The 17,593-nt window shown below is 43.9% G+C and overlaps 2 protein-coding genes across 6 annotated transcripts; both read left to right on the forward strand.

Annotated features, from left to right (window-relative positions):
- The first annotated feature begins 11 nt into the window (after nucleotides 1–11).
- On the forward strand, nucleotides 12–4,516 carry LOC125542538 (putative disease resistance protein RGA3). The gene is made up of 2 exons (XM_048705609.1): nucleotides 12–3,815; nucleotides 4,130–4,516. The coding sequence occupies exon 1, from the start codon at nucleotides 740–742 to the stop codon at nucleotides 3,794–3,796; it is 3,057 nt and encodes a 1,018-aa protein (XP_048561566.1). The 5' UTR covers nucleotides 12–739; the 3' UTR covers nucleotides 3,797–3,815; nucleotides 4,130–4,516.
- Nucleotides 4,517–9,488: 4,972 nt separating this feature from the next.
- On the forward strand, nucleotides 9,489–15,355 carry LOC125542539 (putative disease resistance protein RGA3). Of its 5 annotated transcripts, none has more exons than XM_048705610.1 (7): nucleotides 9,489–9,977; nucleotides 10,200–10,259; nucleotides 10,370–10,556; nucleotides 10,639–10,782; nucleotides 10,875–11,070; nucleotides 11,574–14,726; nucleotides 14,986–15,355. In XM_048705610.1, exon 6 carries the CDS (start codon nucleotides 11,658–11,660, stop codon nucleotides 14,709–14,711), a length of 3,054 nt encoding a protein of 1,017 aa, XP_048561567.1. In that variant the 5' UTR covers nucleotides 9,489–9,977; nucleotides 10,200–10,259; nucleotides 10,370–10,556; nucleotides 10,639–10,782; nucleotides 10,875–11,070; nucleotides 11,574–11,657; the 3' UTR covers nucleotides 14,712–14,726; nucleotides 14,986–15,355. The 5 variants fall into 5 exon arrangements, with proteins under 5 accessions (XP_048561567.1, XP_048561569.1, XP_048561570.1 ...); XM_048705612.1 differs by having other exon boundaries at nucleotides 10,382–10,556; XM_048705613.1 differs by having other exon boundaries at nucleotides 9,489–9,803.
- Nucleotides 15,356–17,593: the final 2,238 nt, after the last annotated feature.

Raw genomic sequence — 17,593 nt, forward strand, 5'->3', positions numbered from 1 at the left:
CGCGCTTATACGTTTACATGGTGATGGTGTCATCATGTGCACTGCAAATGCTTTACGAATCCACTGTACTTTGTTGGTATTTCTCACGGGTCAGTACCACACAAATTTTATTTTATTTTATAAATCTCTGCCATTACACTAATATGATTAATGGCTGAGATAATTTTGACTCTGTGGAGGAACGTGGTAGCTCATTTGCCTCTTGTTTTATAATAAAATAATAATTGATATATAAATGGAATAAGTTATTGTGGTTTCTAAGCTTAGCATGTAAGAAAACTTGTAAGATTATTCATGGACAAGATGGATCGATCACACAAACAAAAACTTGATTCATCTGCCTATTTAATAGACTAAAGTATAACTTAATGCAACTTTTTTTGTGGTTTGTTGTGTATGCTGGCCCTGCAACTGAGCAAACCAAACAAAAAAAAATCATGTTAGCCTACAATAGTAAGACACATGTAAATTTATGAGTACAAAAAAGTGAAAATTGAATGCCATCTTAGGGTTTTTTACAACATACTTGGCCCTACAGCTTCATTATGCTAGATTTATTCAGTAAATAGCAAATCAGTAGTGATATCTGTCAATATCTTCTAAGACTTGTCTCATTTTTAAAGCATGTTCACATACCTTGTGTATTTATTTTCAGCCTTCAGTTTTTGCCATTCTGCAAAACAAGTCACGTTGGTGTTTTCTGGTGGATCTCTAGCACTGAATTCAATCTGTCTGATCAATGGCAACCATACTAGAATCTTTGCTTGGATCATGTGCCAATAAGTTGAAAGATATCATTACAAATGAGGCCATATTAATCCTAGGGGTGGAAGAAGAGCTCGCAGAACTGCTGCGACGAGTAGAGTTAATACGATGTTGTATATATGATGCTGAGAAAAGGAGGACAAAAGAGTTAGCAGTAAACAATTGGCTTGGTCAACTGAGAGATGTCATATATGATGTTGATGAAATGTTAGATATGGCCAGATGTAAAGGTAGCAAGCTACTGCCTGACCATCCTTCATCATCATCAAGCAAATTAGCTGCATGTAAATGCCTTTCAATTTCCTCTTGCTTTTGTTACATCGGGTCACGTCGTGATGTTGCTGTTCAGATTAGAATTCTGAATAAGAAGATAGAGAACATTTCAAAGGACAAGATTTTTTTAACACTCAACAGTAGTACACAACCTACTGGAAAGGGTTCAACATCCAAACTGATAAGAAGTTCCAACCTTGTTGAGCCCAACCTTGTGGGGAAGGAGATCATACATTCTAGCAGGAAACTGGTTGACTTAATTCTTGCACACAAGGAAAGTAAGTCTTACAAGCTTGCTATTGTTGGAACAGGAGGAGTTGGTAAGACAACACTAGCTCAGAAAATATACAATGACCAAAAAGTAAAAAGAAGCTTCAGGCAACAGGCATGGGTTTGTGTTTCGCAAGACTATAGTGAAGTAACACTTCTGAAAGAGGTTCTCCGAAATATTGGTGTGCATCATGAGCAAGGGGAAACCATAGCAGAACTACAGAGAAAGGTTGCAGAAACAATCAACGGAAAGAGTTTCCTTCTTGTCCTAGATGACGTCTGGCATCCCAATGTATGGATGGATTTATTAAGACCTGCATTGCATGAAACGACCGCCGGAGTATTATTGCTAACCACACGAGATGATCAAATTGCAAAGAGAATAGGTGTAGAACATACCCATCGAGTTGATCTCATGTCAGTAGAGGTGGGATGGGAGCTACTTTGGAAGAACATGAACATCGACAAAGAGAAAGAAGTGCAGAATTTAAGAAACACTGGGATTGAGATTGTTCGCAAATGTGGCCGCCTCCCTCTTGCTATCAAGGTTATTGCTAGTGCTTTGGCTGGCAGGGATGTAACGGAGAATGAGTGGAAAAAGTTTCTGGAAAAGTATGCTAGCTCACAAAGCATGTTCTCTGATGAAACTGAAGGAGTTTTGTATCTAAGCTACGATGAATTACCACATCGTCTTAAGCAGTGTTTCCTTTATTGTGCTTTGTATATTGAAGGTACTATCATTCTTCGTAGGGAAATTACCATGTTATGGATTGCTGAAGGTTTCGTCGAGGAGAAACAAGGCCAACTATTAGAAGACACAGCAGAAGAGTACTACTATGAGCTAATCCATCGGAATCTCCTCCATCCAGATAGTGTAATTTTTGACCAGGCCGAATGCAGAATGCATGACCTTTTGAGACAACTTGCTTGCTATATATCAAGAGAAGAATGTTTTATTGGGGATGTTGAAACATTAAGTGGTAAAAATATGTCAAAACTGCGACGTGTTAATGCTATCAGCAAGAAGGGTAAAGTAGTGTTACCTAGAATGGATAAGATGGAAATTAAGGTGAGGACTTTCCTAGTTGTTAATGGTCCACGGAGAATCGATGATACACTATTCAAGAAATTTCTGCTTCTTCGTGTTCTGGTACTGAATTACTCACTTGTGCAAAGCATTCCAGATTATATAGGAAAACTGATACATCTACGCCTACTTAATCTAGATTATACTAGCATATCTTGTCTTCCGGAATCCATTGGCTCCTTAAAGAACCTTCAAGTTCTGAGCTTGAGATGGTGCGAGAATCTGCACAGTCTTCCTTGGGCGACGACCCAGTTGTGCAGTTTAAGACGTCTTGTTCTCGTCTGCACAAAAATAAATCAGGTTCCAAAAGGAATAGGAAAATTGAAGTTCCTGACTGATTTACGAGCATTTCCTGTTGGTGACGGAAGTGATAATGTTGATATGCAAGATGGATGGCAGTTGGAAGAGTTATCTTCTGTGTCGCAGATGAGGTTTCTTGGTCTTGTTAGATTGGAAAGGGTGACTCATTGTAGTACAAATACAGTGTTGACGGACAAAAAGCATCTAAAAGAACTAAGACTATTCTGGACTGAACATGGAGAGGAACCATATACCGAAGAAGATGTTAGCAATGCTCAGAATGTCCTTGAGCAGCTAATACCTCCACGCAACCTGGAAAACCTAACTATTTCACGGTTTTTTGGTCGGCGTTATCCCACATGGCTTGGTACCAGCTGTTTGTCTTCAGTGATACACTTGCTCCTCACCGATTTACGATCATGTGTGGAACTTCCACCAATTGGGCAGCTACCAAACTTGAAATATCTGAAAATTGATGGAGCATATGCAGTTACCAAGGTTGGACCTGAATTTGTTGGTTGCAGGAACAGTGATCCCGTATGGAATGAGTTAGTTGCTTTCCCTAAACTTGAATGGTTAATAATCATGGATATGCCAAACTGGGAGGAGTGGTCTTTTTTTGAAGAAGAAACTGCTGAGAATGAAGGGGGGGAGGATGGAGCTGCTGAAATTCGAAAAGATGATGTCCGATCTGCAGGATATCAACTGTTCCCTCGTTTGATGGTGTTGGATCTCTTCAATTGCCATAAATTGAGGGCTCTTCCGCGACGGCTTGGAGAGGATACCGCCAGCTTGAAGGAGCTCAGATTAATTGGAACAAACAACTTGAAGGCCCTGGAGGACTTCCCACTGCTGTCTGAGCTCCTTATTATTCAGAAATGTGAAAGCTTGGAGAGGATCTCCAACCTCCCTCAAGTGACAGAGCTGCGTGTACATGGCTGTCCGAACTTGAGCCATGTGGAGGGTGTGGGAAGCTTGCAGCAGCTGGGGCTGGGCGAGGATATGCAAGAGATATCTTCCTGCTGGGTGTTTGGTCTTCAAGAGCAGCACCAACGACTTCATGGCAATGACCTGGATATCTACACATTGTCTACCAGTTAGATGGCAATGAAAACACAAGGTATGAACACTGCATATATACTGGTTGGACATTTTGTTTTGTGTCTTTGATTCTTTGGACCATAATTTTTTGCCTCATTGGATGCATAAAATTGCAAGCTTCAAAATATTATTCTGATGCACGAGAAATGCTTAAATCTGTTGTGCTTGTACATATTTGAAAAGAGCTTTTGTACATGCTCATGGCAGCAGATTGCATGCATACAAGTTATCAAGTGTTGTGTGTTGCTCTAAGTTGCTTATGTGTTTCATAGAATATGCTCATCATAGCAAACCACTTAACTACTACGGGTTTGTTTCCAAATTCTATTATAGGCTGGACTGAAGGTGCAGTTCACTTGAGCGGGCAAAGCATGATGAGGCATACTAAGTTGAGGAGGCCTGTCAATGTTGAAGGTGCACAGGTAGCATGATGCGTACCAAGCTGGTGAATGAAGTATTCTGTTTTCCTTTGGGAATACTGTATCGCATTTCATTTTGTTTATATCTGAGTTCGGGCCAGACGCCTTTGCTGTACTAAACCTCCCATGTGGTATGCTTTCAGTTTCCGACGAGTTTCGTTTTATTTTTTTCCTGAACTTGGGGCCAGAGGCCTTTGCTGTACTGAACCTGTGTGACACAGTTTGGTTCTTTGGATGTAACCGACAAACTTTATTTTCACGTGATTGTATTATTTGAATGGAAGTGATGCATTTCTTTTTATTTTGTTGCTGAGCTTGGGCCTGAGGCTTGCTACAATGAACATGTGTAACCTGTATGTATGGCCTAACTTGTGTGTGTGACCTGGTGAAGGAAGAGCATTTTGTTTCTGTAATCCTGCGGTCCGTCGTATGGCGAAACTGCATTATCGGAAGGACTCTCTGACTGAAATCAGGACCAATAATAATTTTGTACATATTTTTTTCCTGGCTGTTGCCATACTGACATAGCTGCAGAGTGCAGACTGAACACAGCGAGGAGATGTGCGCAGTGCGGTGGAGGTGGATGCTGCCGATGTCTGGGAGCACAACCCCTGCGGGAGGTACCCTGTGCCGGAGCTCTGGACTTGGGCGAAGGGCGGAAAGCGAAGATGAAATTGCATTTCGACGCAGATATCTGAACTATGCTCTGCAAAAAGAGCTGAATAAGAACAAGGAAAAGACACAAACTACCGCGTGCACCATCTGCCCTAGCTAGCAAACAATGCTCAGTTCGCCCGTCAACGGGGATTGGGGGAACCCTTTTCTTTTAGATAATCGTAATAACTTTATTGAAACAAAAGAATCATTACAATTTACAAGTCCGAAGTGTAGTGATGGGCGACTTCGCGGTGAAGTTTCGAGTCAGGTCTAGGATAGATGGTTTTAACTGGGCTTTGGTGACGGTTTATGGTGCCGCACAGCCCGAGCTTAAAGCGGAGTTTCTGGCGGACCTTGTTCGAATCTGTGGGTCAGAACAGTTCCAATTTTAGTTGGAGGTGATTTCAATATCATCAGAAGGAGAGAGGAGAAGAACAATGATAACTTTGACGGCAGATGGTTGTTTATGTTCAATACCATTATTGAAAGCTTGGATCTGAGACAGATAGAGCTTTCTGGTAGAAAGTTTACCTGGGCTAATGCTCTGCCAAACCCTACCTATGAAAAACTTGATCGAGTTCTTCCGAGCGTGGAGTGGGAACAAAAGTTCCCTCTGGTTACGGTGCAAGCTCTTTCGAGGGGAATATCTGATCACACCCCATTGTTCGTGGACTCAGGGGAGCCGAACCACGTGGGTAACAAGAACACCTTCTCTTTCGAGATGTCATGGTTTGAACGTGAGGGGTTCGTGGACTTGATTGCCAGGGAATGGGATAGAGGTGTAGGAGGCAAGACTGCAATAGAGCGTTGGCGGAATAAGATTAGGCATTTGAGAAGTTTCTTACGGGGTTGGGCTAAGCACCTCAGTGGTGTATATAAGATTGAAAAGGATAGACTCCTTACTCTTATACAGGCCCTGGACATACAGGCCGAATCCACTATTTTATCGCCAGCTGAGCTTCAGGTTAAAAATGAGGCGGAGAAGAGGTTGAAAGAACTGCTCCGCGAAGAAGAATTGAAGTGGGCTTTGCGTGCTAAAGTCCGCAAAATGGTCCAAGGGGACGCGAATACTCAATTCTTCCATTTGATAGCTAATGGCAAGCACAGAAAGAAGCGTATCTTTCAGCTTGAGCAAGACGAGGGCACTATTTTAGGTCAGGATAACCTAAAAACATATATTACCGATTATTATAAGCAGTTATTTGGACCTCCGGAGGATAATTGTGTGTCCCTCGATGAGTCCAGGACTGAGGATGTGCCCCAGCTATCGGCTGCCGATAATGATATTTTGGTTGCCCCGTTCTCGGAGAAGGAGGTGTTTGATGCTATTGCACAGATGAAAAACAATAAGGCTCCCGGACCGAATGGATTTCCGGCAGAGTTCTATAAAAAGTGTTGGCACATTATTAAGGGGGATTTACTACCTATGTTCCATGATCTGTTCTCTGGACAGCTTCAATTATTTCACTTGAATTTTGGGATTATCACACTGCTTCCCAAGAAAACGGATGCTGTGAGAATTGAGCAATTCAGGCCGATCTGTCTCCTCAATGTTAGTTTCAAAATTTTCACCAAGGTCGGGACTAACAGGCTCACACAGATTGCGCATTCTGTGGTGCAACAGTCCCAAACTGCTTTCATGCCGGACAGAAATATCCTTGAAGGGGTGGTCGTCCTGCATGAAACACTCCATGAAATCCATTCCAAAAAATTAGATGGAGTAATTTTTAAGGTGGATTTCGAGAAAGCGTACGATAAGGTCAAATGGCCATTCCTCCAACAGTCATTGCGTATGAAAGATTTTGATGAAGCCTGACGCCGACAGGTTGAATCATTTACGCAAAAAGGTAGTGTGGGAATTAAAGTTAATGATGACATAGGTCATTACTTCCAGACACATAAAGGCCTAAGACAAGGAAATCCGATGTCCCCTATCCTGTTTAACATTGTAGTGGATATGTTAGCAATTTTGATAGGAAGAGCTAAGGAAAATGGTCAAGTAGGTGGATTGGTACCTCATCTTATTGATGGAGGTGTATCCATCCTTCAGTACGCTGATGAGACAATCATCTTTATGGAGCATGACTTGGCCAAGGCGAGAAATATGAAGCTTGTGTTATGCCTATTTGAACAATTGACCGGGTTAAAGATTAACTTTCATAAGAGCGAGCTGTTCTGTTTTGGTAGGGCCAAAGACGAACAGGATGCTTATAGGCAATTGTTTGGGTGTGAGTTGGGAGAGTTACCCTTCTCTTACATGGGGATTCCAATCCACCATCGTAGGCTGACAAACAGAGAGTGAAAGTGCATCGAGGACCGATTTGAGAAGAAAATGAGTTGCTGGAAGGGTAAGCTCATGTCATACGGAGGCCGATTAATCCTGATTAATTCGGTGCCACGAGTATGCCAATGTTTCTCCTATCGTTCTTTGAGGTCCCAGTTGGTGTTAGGAAGAGACTGGACTTCTATCGATCGCGTTTCTTTTGGCAGGGTGATGAGCTTAAAAGAAAATATCGGCTTGCCAAATGGGATATCATCTGTAGACCGAAAGACCAAGGGGGTCTAGGTATTGAGAATCTAGAAGTTAAGAATAAATGCCTTCTTAGCAAGTGGCTGTGGAAGCTCTCATCGGAGAATGATGTTATGTGGGCTCAAATCCTTCGCAGCAAGTACCTCCAGACAAAAACTTTATCCCAGGTTACAGTCAGGCCGACCGATTCACCTTTCTGGAAAGGCCTGATGAAAGTCAAACAGTCCTTGTTTAATAGGACGAAGTTTGTTATTGGAAACAACACGAGTACACGTTTCTAGGAGGATACTTGGCTCGGCAAGACACCCTTGGCCATCCAATATCCGTCTTTGTACCGCATTGTTCAACGACGTGAGGTGTTCGTCGCATCGGTCTTTCAATCTACCCCCCTTAATATTCAGTTCCGACGAACGCTAGCGGGCAATCGTTGGGAAGAATGGCTCCGTCTAGTTAGGAGACTGATGGAGGTCCAGCTTTCACAACAACCCGATGAATTACGCTGGAAATTGACTAAGTCTGGAGTATTCACGGTTAAATCAATGTATATTGATGTTATTAATTCGAACTCCATTCCTACGTCCAAGCATGTTTGGGATGTCAAAGTTCCTTTGAAAATAAAAGTGTTTATGTGGTTTGTCCATAAACAAGTTATTTTAACTAAGGACAACTTGATAAAGCGTAATTGAACAGGACCTACTAGGTGTAGTTTCTGCGATCGGGATGAGACTATCAAACACCTCTTTTTTGATTGCCCGTTGGCCAAGGTACTTTGGCAGACGGTCCACATTGCTTTTAATATCAATCCACCGAATTCTGTTAATGTGTTATTTGGGACATGGCTTAATGGGATTGAGCCTGACTTAGCGAGACATATTCGGGTTGGAGTTTGTGCTTTGTTGTGGACTATCTGGACTTGCAGAAATGATTTGGTTTTTAACAGAATATCATGTATACATTTTTTGCAGGTCATATTCCGAACTACGGCTCTGATCCGTTCGTGGTCGCTACTCACCCAGACGGAGGCCAGGGAGCATTTGGTTACTGGGTCTTTCCGCTGGGAGATGGTAGTTCGGGATATCTTCAACCGATTTGGATGGCGGTCATGTAATAGGATAGGCAATTAGTTTCCCTATCTAGTTTTAGCCAACCGGTTGTGGCGTCTTTTCTTGGCTAGTTGGTGTTTCTAGCCCTTATTGGCTCTGTGTGAGCTTTCTGTGCTTTTTTATTACTTCTAGAGACCTTTGAAACCATATTGACACTACTTTATTTGGTTAATAACATGGCCGTATGCATCTTTCTGATGCAGAGGCCGGGGAATCCCCTTTTCAAAAAAAAATACAATTTACAAGTACAATCAAAGATCCAAGAAACTATAAAGTAACTCGTACAACTAAAAATTACAATGAAATCTTTGGGATACACTTTCTTCATGGTAGTGATTTTTGAATGACGAAATTCTCATTGAAGGAGCCCCTGATGGTGAATCCTATTTTGTGCATTTTGCATCAGACAGGCTGGCCTTTCACATAGGAGGATCGAAGCGAGCGTTAGGTGGGACGGCCCATTATCTAGCATAAAAAGTGAACATTATGTTACCATTTTCAAGAACATTGTAGAATGTTTCAGACCGGGATTTTTCTTTTTACTGGTTTTTTTGTTTGTTTAGGTTTTTAAAACATGTGCACAAGTTTTTAAGAAAGTTTCCAAAACTTGTGTTTTCGAAAAATGTCCGTGCTTAAAAGTATTCACAGTGTTTTTTTTAAATCACGTTTTTGAAATTTTCTCCTGAAATTCGAAAAAAGTGTTCCCAAATTCTAATAAATGTCTGTGTTTCCAAAAAAATCCTTATTTTTAGAAATGTTCGTGCCTACGAATATTCACAATTCAAACCAATTTGTTTTTTTGAGACAATTCAAACCAATTTGTTTAAAAAAAAGTGTTCGTGTTTCAAAGAATGTCGCGAACCTTTGGAGATTTCTTTTGTTGGACCTTGACCCAAATGGGCTTGTTTAGGGCCTGCTGAAGCGAGTGGTGTCGGCCCGAGAAACCGTTGTTGTTTACAGGGCTGGGTTGGCCTGCTGCATCTCCTCGTTTTCTTTCCCCATCGCCTGAACGGAGCCGCCGTTCCTCTGCCCGGCCGTCGTCGTCCTCCCCCTCCGACTGAAATCCCTCCCCTCCACACAATCTTCCAGCGATTCCTCTCGGTTGCTTCCGCTACCCTCACTCACTCCTCTGCGCGGCCCTCGCCCCCACCAATTAATGGCTTCGTCCACGCTCGCCGCAGCCAGCTGCTTCGCGGCCGAGGGCGCCACCTGCACGCCGACCGGCATGCAAGATCTGCGGCGACCACGATGCGTCTCTCCTCCTGCTGCTTCTGCTGCTGCTTCCGCCTCGTCCCAAGGTCTGTCGGTCCATCAGAGTAACAGGCCGGTTAGATAAATTGCACTAATTGATGTCAGTCCTACTCTTCTTTCAGCGAGAAAATGTAAGGTCTCGACCAAATAATTGATGTTTGGACCGGTGTGTATTGGCATCAGTTGCTTCATTTCTGTTGGAGGAGTGGATGTGTCGACCGGTGTGTCCTTAAGCCAGAAGAAGACCACCATTTGTGTTGTTTTATCCTAGTGTTTCAAGAAACAAGTAGCTACTACGCGATGTTCACAATATATGCTCCCGTCAATTATGATATTTGATACAATGCATAGATACATTGATTCCTTTTACAAGAGGTTGTGTCTAAACAATATATATGTGCTGTGTTGGGCATGTCAGCAGACTTAATCTATTTAGTTTGCAGGTATCTGTGAAAACAATAACTCTTTGCAGGGGGTCTCACGTGTCCCCATGGAATCTCGAGGTAAACAATACTAATAGAGTAGACCGAGAAAGCTTGTTAATCTTTTCATTTGTACGGGCAAGTGTTATTACTTTACTTAATCTATTATTGGCACTGACGAAAGCTACCAGTTAATTAAACAGCGATGCCACTAAGCAGCCAGCAAGTGGGCAACTTGCTAATTTCTTTCACAAGACTCGAGGCTGCCTTTGTAGACTCTGCTAGCCAGAGAGTCTGCATCTTTTTCCGCAGGCTCCAAAAGTAGTATCCAACCACTATTTGCTCTTGCTTGGTTCCAATATGCTGCCGATAGATCTGGTAAGCCATCAACAAATCTGACGGTTTTGTTCGTTCCATTCATCTTCTCCAGTTAATCAGAGTGTACCTCCACTGCACGCAGGCAAAGTTTCATGTTGGTCGCTTTTGTTAGTTGTTCATGTTGCTCCACAGATCACTTATGATTGAACTGATCCTGCGCCGCTCTCCGAGATCTCGCAGCACTCTCAGCAGTGGCTTATCAGTTTTGTTACCGGCATGTATTCAGGTATATATTGGGTCTCAATGTTCTGCACTACTGGATCTCTAACACTCCTTTTGTTCACTAGCTGATTGATAATCTTCTATTATGTATTGAAGATGTAGCAGCAGGGTTCTCTCTTGGTGATTGACTGATAATCTTCTATTATCTATTTTTAAATCTGGCTTGGGCTCAATCTTACGAGATCTTAAGAGTAGCGATGGGCTGACCATTGGAGTAAACTGTGTCTTCAAAATGATAACTATTGAATTTTATTATTGACGATTTTTCCTTGCTGGAAGACTAGTTTGCAAGGTAAGACTTGCTATCGTACTCAGAGCTTGCAACTTTACTTTCATGACTACATTGTAACAAATTATCATGATTTCTGGACTACCATCTGGGAAAACGATTTAGGGTTAAGATAGATCTGACAAATAAAAATATATAGCTGGATGATTAATCTGTATATGTTGTAACTCAGTGCACCATTCAGTGAGTTGGCTGCTATGCAGATGCAATCTGATGGCTATTCAACTGAGCCAAAAATAATAATAATAAATAATTTTAACATACGAAAGTCAAACACACGTTAAAATTTGCAAGCACAAATCATATAAAAGAATATAATGCCAACTCAGGAATTTATAATTCAGTACTTGGCCCTAATCCTGAATCTGTATGTTGCATAGCTCCATTATTCTAAATTCCTGTAAGCCTTATATACACCAGTATAATTTTAAAGAGAGACGTTTGTCATTGTGACGACGTTTGTCATTGTGAAAGCATATTAACATACCTTGTGCATTCATTTTCAGCCTTCACTTTTTGCCATCTACGGAACAAGTCACCCTGGTATTTTTTGGTGATCTACCCCCTGTGCGCGCAATTTCATCTGTTTGATGGCAGCCGTTCTAGCATCTTTGCTTGGATCATGTGCCAATAAGTTGAAAGATATCATCACAGATGAGGCCATACTAATCCTAGGGGTGGAAAAAGAACTCACAAAACTGCTGCGGCGAGTGGAACTAATTCAGTGTTGTATATACGATGCTGAGAAAAGGAGGATAAAAGAGCAAGCAGTAAACAATTGGCTTGGTCAACTGAGAGATGTTATATATGATGTTGATGAAATCTTGGATGTGGCTAGATGTAAAGGAAGCAAGCTACTTGCTGGCCACCCTTCACCATCATCAGGCAAATCAGTTGCATGTAAAGGCCTTTCAGTTTCCTCTTGTTTTTGCAACATCGTGCCACGCCGTGATGTTGCTACTCGGATTAGAAGCCTGAACAAAAAGATTGAGAACATTGCAAATGACAAGATATTTTCGACTTTCAACAGTAGTACACAACCTACTCGAAATGGTCCAACATCCAAACTGATAAGAAGTTCCAATCTTGTTGAGCCCAACCTTGTGGGGAAGGAGATCATACATTCTAGCATGAAGTTGGTGGATTTAGTGCTTGCACACAAGGAATACAAGTCTTACAAGCTCGGTATCGTTGGAACTGGAGGAGTTGGTAAGACAACACTAGCTCAAAAAATATACAATGATCAGAAAATAAAAGGAAGCTTCAAGATGCACGCATGGATTTCTGTTTCGCAAGACTACAGTGAAGTAACTCTTTTGAAAGAGGTCCTCCGGAATATTGGTGTGCATAGTGAGCAAGGAGAAAGCATAACAGAGCTACAGAGAAATCTTGCACAAACAATTAAAGGCGAGAGTTTCTTTCTCGTTCTTGATGACGTGTGGCATTCCAATGTATGGACAGATTTACTGAGACCTGCATTTCACGAAACAAGTGTCGGAATAATATTGGTAACAACACGAGATTATCAAATTACAAAGAGAATAGGTATAGACCATACCCATCAAGTTGATCTCATGGCAGTAGAAGTGGGATGGGAGCTACTTTGGAAGAGCATGAACATCGAGGAAGAAAAGGAAGTGCAGAATTTAAGAAAAACAGGGATTGAGATTGTTCATAAGTGTGGTCGCCTTCCTCTTGCAATCAAGGTTACCGCTAGTGCTTTGTCAAGCAGAGAACTAACAGAGAATGAGTGGAAAAGGTATTTGGGTAGATTTATTGGCTCTCAGAGCATCCTCTTGGATGAAATAGAAGAAGCTTTGTATCTAAGCTATGATGAGTTACCGCATCGTTTGAAGCAGTGTTTCCTTTATTGTGCTTTGTATGTTGAAGATTCTGTCATTGAACGTGATGAAGTTACCTGGTTATGGATTGCTGAAGGCTTCATCGAGGAGCAGCAAGGTCAACTAATAGAAGACATAGCAGAAGAGTACTACTACGAGCTAATCCATCGAAATCTCCTCCAGCCAGAAATGATAAATTTTGACCAGGATGAATGCAAAATGCATGACCTCTTAAGACAGCTTGCTTTAAATATATCAAGAGAAGAATGTTTTATTGGAGATGTTGCGACATTAAGGGGTGGAAATATGTCAAAACTTAGACGTGTTACTGCTGTTATTAAGAAGGATATGTTAGTTTTACCTAGAGTGGATAAGGTGGATGTTAAGGTGAGGACTTTCCTAACTGTTAAGGGTCCATGGAGAATTGAGGATACATTGTTCAAGAGATTTCTGCTTCTTCGTGTTTTGGTACTGAATTACTCACTTGTACAAAGCATTCCAGGATATATAGGAAAATTGATACATCTACGTCTACTTAATCTGGATTATACTGGCATATCTTGTCTTCCGGAATCCATTGGCTCCCTAAAGAACCTTCAAGTATTGAGCTTGAAATGGTGTAATGATCTGCATGGTCTTCCTTTGGCAATTACATTGTTGTGCAGTTTAAGATGTCTTGATCTTTATGGCACAGAAATCAATCAAGTTCCAAAAGGCATGGGGAAACTGAAGCTCCTCACTTATTTAGGATATTATCCTGTTGGTGATAGAAGTGATGATGCACTTGTACAAGATGGATGGAAGTTGGAAGAGTTGTCTTCTTGGTCGCAGATGAGGCATCTTGGCATGGTTAAATTGGAAAGAGCAACTCATTCTAGTACAAATGCAGTGCTGACGGACAAAAAACATCTAAAAGAACTAGTCCTAAAGTGGACTGAACGTGGAGAGGGGTCATATTCAGAAGAAGATGTTGGAAATACTGAGAAGGTCTTTGAGCAGCTAATACCTCCAGACAACCTGGAAGACCTATCTATTGTTGGATTCTTTGGTCGGCGGTATCCCACCTGGTTTGGTACCACCTGTTTGTCTTCCTTAATATACTTGAAACTCATAGATGTACAATCATGTGAGGAACTTCCACCGATCGGGCACCTACCCAACTTGAAATATGTGAGAATTGATGGAGCACATGCAGTTGCCAAGGTTGGACCTGAATTTGTTGGCTGCAAGAAGGGTGATCATGTATGTAATGAGTTTGTTGCTTTCCCAAAACTTGAATGGTTGATCTTCGCAGATATGCCCAACTGGGAGGAGTGGTCTTTTTTTGAGGAAGAAGTTGTTGCTGATGTAAGCGGAGTGGATGGAGCTGCTGAGATCCGAAAAGAGGATGCCCAACCTGCAAGGGTGCGACTGCTGCCTCGTTTGTTGGAATTGCAACTTCACGGTTGCCCGAAGCTGAGGGATCTCCCGCAACAGCTTGGAAAGGGCACCACCTGTTTGAAGGAGCTCACCTTAATAGGACTAAACAGCTTGAAGGCCGTGGAGGACCGCCCAGTGCTCTCTGAGGTCCTTGTTATTGAGGATTGTGAAGGCCTAGAGAAGGTCTCCAACCTCCCTGAAGTGGCAGAGCTGCATGTGGGTGGTTGTCCAAACTTAAGCCATGTAGAGAGATTGGACAGTTTGCAGCGGCTGGGGCTGGGCGAGGATATGCAAGAGATCTCTTCACGTTGGGTGCCTGGGCTTCAAGAGCAGCACCAACGACTTCATGGCGAAGATCTGGATATCTACACGCTGTTTAGGTAGTAGATGGCTGGCAAGGTATATCTGAACACTGTCCACTGGTTGGATATTTAGTATTGTCTCGGATTGTGTCAACCATGGTCCATATTCTCACAAGACAATTTTCTGACTCATTCGATTCATGCATTGAAACGCCATATGGTTACTTAGATTATCAAAATCGTCCTTTTAGAGTTCAAGAATATTGGCATCTATACCTAATTTCTCAGCATGTGTTTTTCCATAAACCAAACTGTGTTTCCTAATTCATATTATATACTCGGCAAAATGGTGTCAGCCTAGGACTGGTGGCACGGATCTTTTCGGCTGGCAAAGCACGAGTCATACTAAGCTGAGGAGGCCTGTCCATGCTGAAGATGTGCAAGTGTGCCATGGTCTGTAGCGAGCTGGTGAAGGAAGTGTTTTGTTTTTCTTTGGGCAGGTGCCCTGGAATTAATGTATCGAGTTTCGTCTTATTTCTTTCTGAACTTTCCCAGAGACTTTCATTGTACTGAATCTGCGTGGCATGGTTTGTTCTTTGGATGTAACCAACACAGTTCGTTTATCTCCTTCTGAACTTGGGGCCGGAGGCCCTTTAATGTAGTGAACCTGCGTGGCACGGTTGTTGTTTGAATGGAAGTGATGAATTTCGTTTTGGCACGATTTTATTCTTTGAGTGGAAGTGATGAATTTCGTTGTGTTTCTTTCTGAGCTTGGGCCTGAGGCGTTGCCATGCTGAAACTTTTTTTTAAACCGGGCATAACCCCTTTCCATTATTTTGACATAACGGAAATACAAAGTTTTCACCATTGCAGTTACTAAGGAGGCGAGAAAGGGGAAAGCGAATTCAACGCATCCTTGGGAAACCCACTGCAAGCACTTGTCCTCGAGCAGCTTACGTGGGGCGAAAATCCAAGGACACCCAAACACAGAACTAGCCCTAAACGATATCATCCAGCGAGGTTTTGATACAGCAAAAACCTGTGGGGAATTTCGTTTTGCCAAGCTGAAACTGCACCTGTATCGCTATTGCGTTTTGCTTCTTTATGCTTTGATTCTTTCAATGCAAGTGGGGAATTTCGTTTTGTTTCTTTGAATGTAAGAAAGAACATTTTGCTCGTATAAACCTGTGTTCCACTGCATCGTCAAACTGCATCATTCAAAAGACAGACGATGAAGATGATGCCAAACTGACACGGCTGCAGAATGAACACGGCACCACGTGTGCAGTGCGGCGCTTCAGGAGCAGTGGAGCACAACCACGGAGGGAGGGAGGTACCCTGCGTCAGAGCTCTGGAACCTTGGCGAGTGGCGAAAGATGACGATGCCGGAGGTGCTCAAGTACGTTCTGAAGCAGCTATGTTGGTGAGAAGCGCGATCTATCATCTATGAATGGGCAAACTCTGTTTCTCTGCAGTGGAGCTGAAGAACATCTATGAATGGGAAATTGCAGAAACCATCACTACACGATCTGCCATAGTGGTAGTCCAATGCAAGTGCTCTTTAGTGCTATCTTTTTCATTTCTGAACTTAATTAGTACAATGCAGTGCAGAATTAAGGGGTGAAAGGTTTGCACTCCGTAGCTGAAAAGTATTGATTTGGTGCCAGTTTAAAGTTATAGTATCAAACTTCCTGGTTGAAATGCATGCTGAAGAAAATTCAGTCACAGGCTATACTACTGATTTTAAGTTGTTCTACTGAAATAGGCTTGCGCCCCGCTATATTAATATAGCAACCACCCATACAACCAGAAGTTCGACGCTGGGGCAAACAGCACAACCATGCCCAAAAGAAAAACAAGAGAAAAGTAAGAGAAAGAAATGCCGGCAGCACCGGATGAACGAAAGCTGAAGCATCCCGCAACCGTTGCGCCCACCGGAGACATTCACCATGCTCCAATGCCATCGAGTCGCCGCGAACCAAGCAACAGCTTCAAAAAGGACTGCGACGATGACGGCGCTGCTGCCCGGACGAATCCTAGGATTTCTCCCGGTACACGGAGGGAAGCGGGGGAGAGGTACTCCCGACGCCCTTCAAGAAGGTTGATGGCGCCCGCAGGCGTCACCGCGTCGGTGCCGGGCGGACCAGAGAGGGATTTCGCCCTGCCCCTCAAACCCACAACCCAGGACCAACCGGCGGCTCCACCACGCCAACCGCCCACCACCCTGCGCCACCACAATCACGAGGACACCACCGTCGTCTCTCCATCGTAGACACTAGGCCGGCCGAACCAAACGAGACCACCGCCGATAGGGACTGGGAGCACCACAACCACATGAGAGGGGACAACCTCCACTAGCACAAGCAGTAGCAGACCAGACGCAGGCGCGGGAGCACGCCGGACCCCCTGCCCAGCCGGGCCCAGAACGGGTCCGTTAAGCTCCTGCAGACACGCTGCAGCCGACGCAGCGCGGAACCGCCGATCCCAACGACCGCATCCCAACAGCCCAGCCGGAGGAGACCCGCCGGAGGCCAAACCAACCCGCCCTGACCCAGATCGGACCCAAAAGGGCCCAGATCTGGGCCTGCAGGGCTCCGCTGGCCGACCCACGCTGCCAGCCGCCACCGCCGCCAAAGGGTCGCGCCGCCACCGCATCTACGCCCGATCTACACCGGAGCACCGCCCGCCGAGGTGCACCATCGCCGGAAACCGCCGCCCGAGCCGGGGAACCGCGAGGGGAAGTGGAAGAGGGCCGCCGCCGCCGGCCTCGCCACGGCGCTGCGCGAGCAACGTCCGGCCACGCCAGCCGGCGGCAGCGGCGGGAGGAGGGGGCTGGGCGGCAAGGGGAGGGAGGGCCGCCCCGGTCGCCCCGCTCGCGGGGGGGGGGGGGGGGGGGGGGGGGGGGGGGGCACGGGGGGTACACGGAGGGAGAGTATTTAACGCAATCTCCAGGTTTTTTCTTTC

This window comes from Triticum urartu, chromosome 3, assembly GCF_003073215.2.
Source record: "Triticum urartu cultivar G1812 chromosome 3, Tu2.1, whole genome shotgun sequence".
NCBI lineage: Eukaryota > Viridiplantae > Streptophyta > Magnoliopsida > Poales > Poaceae > Triticum > Triticum urartu.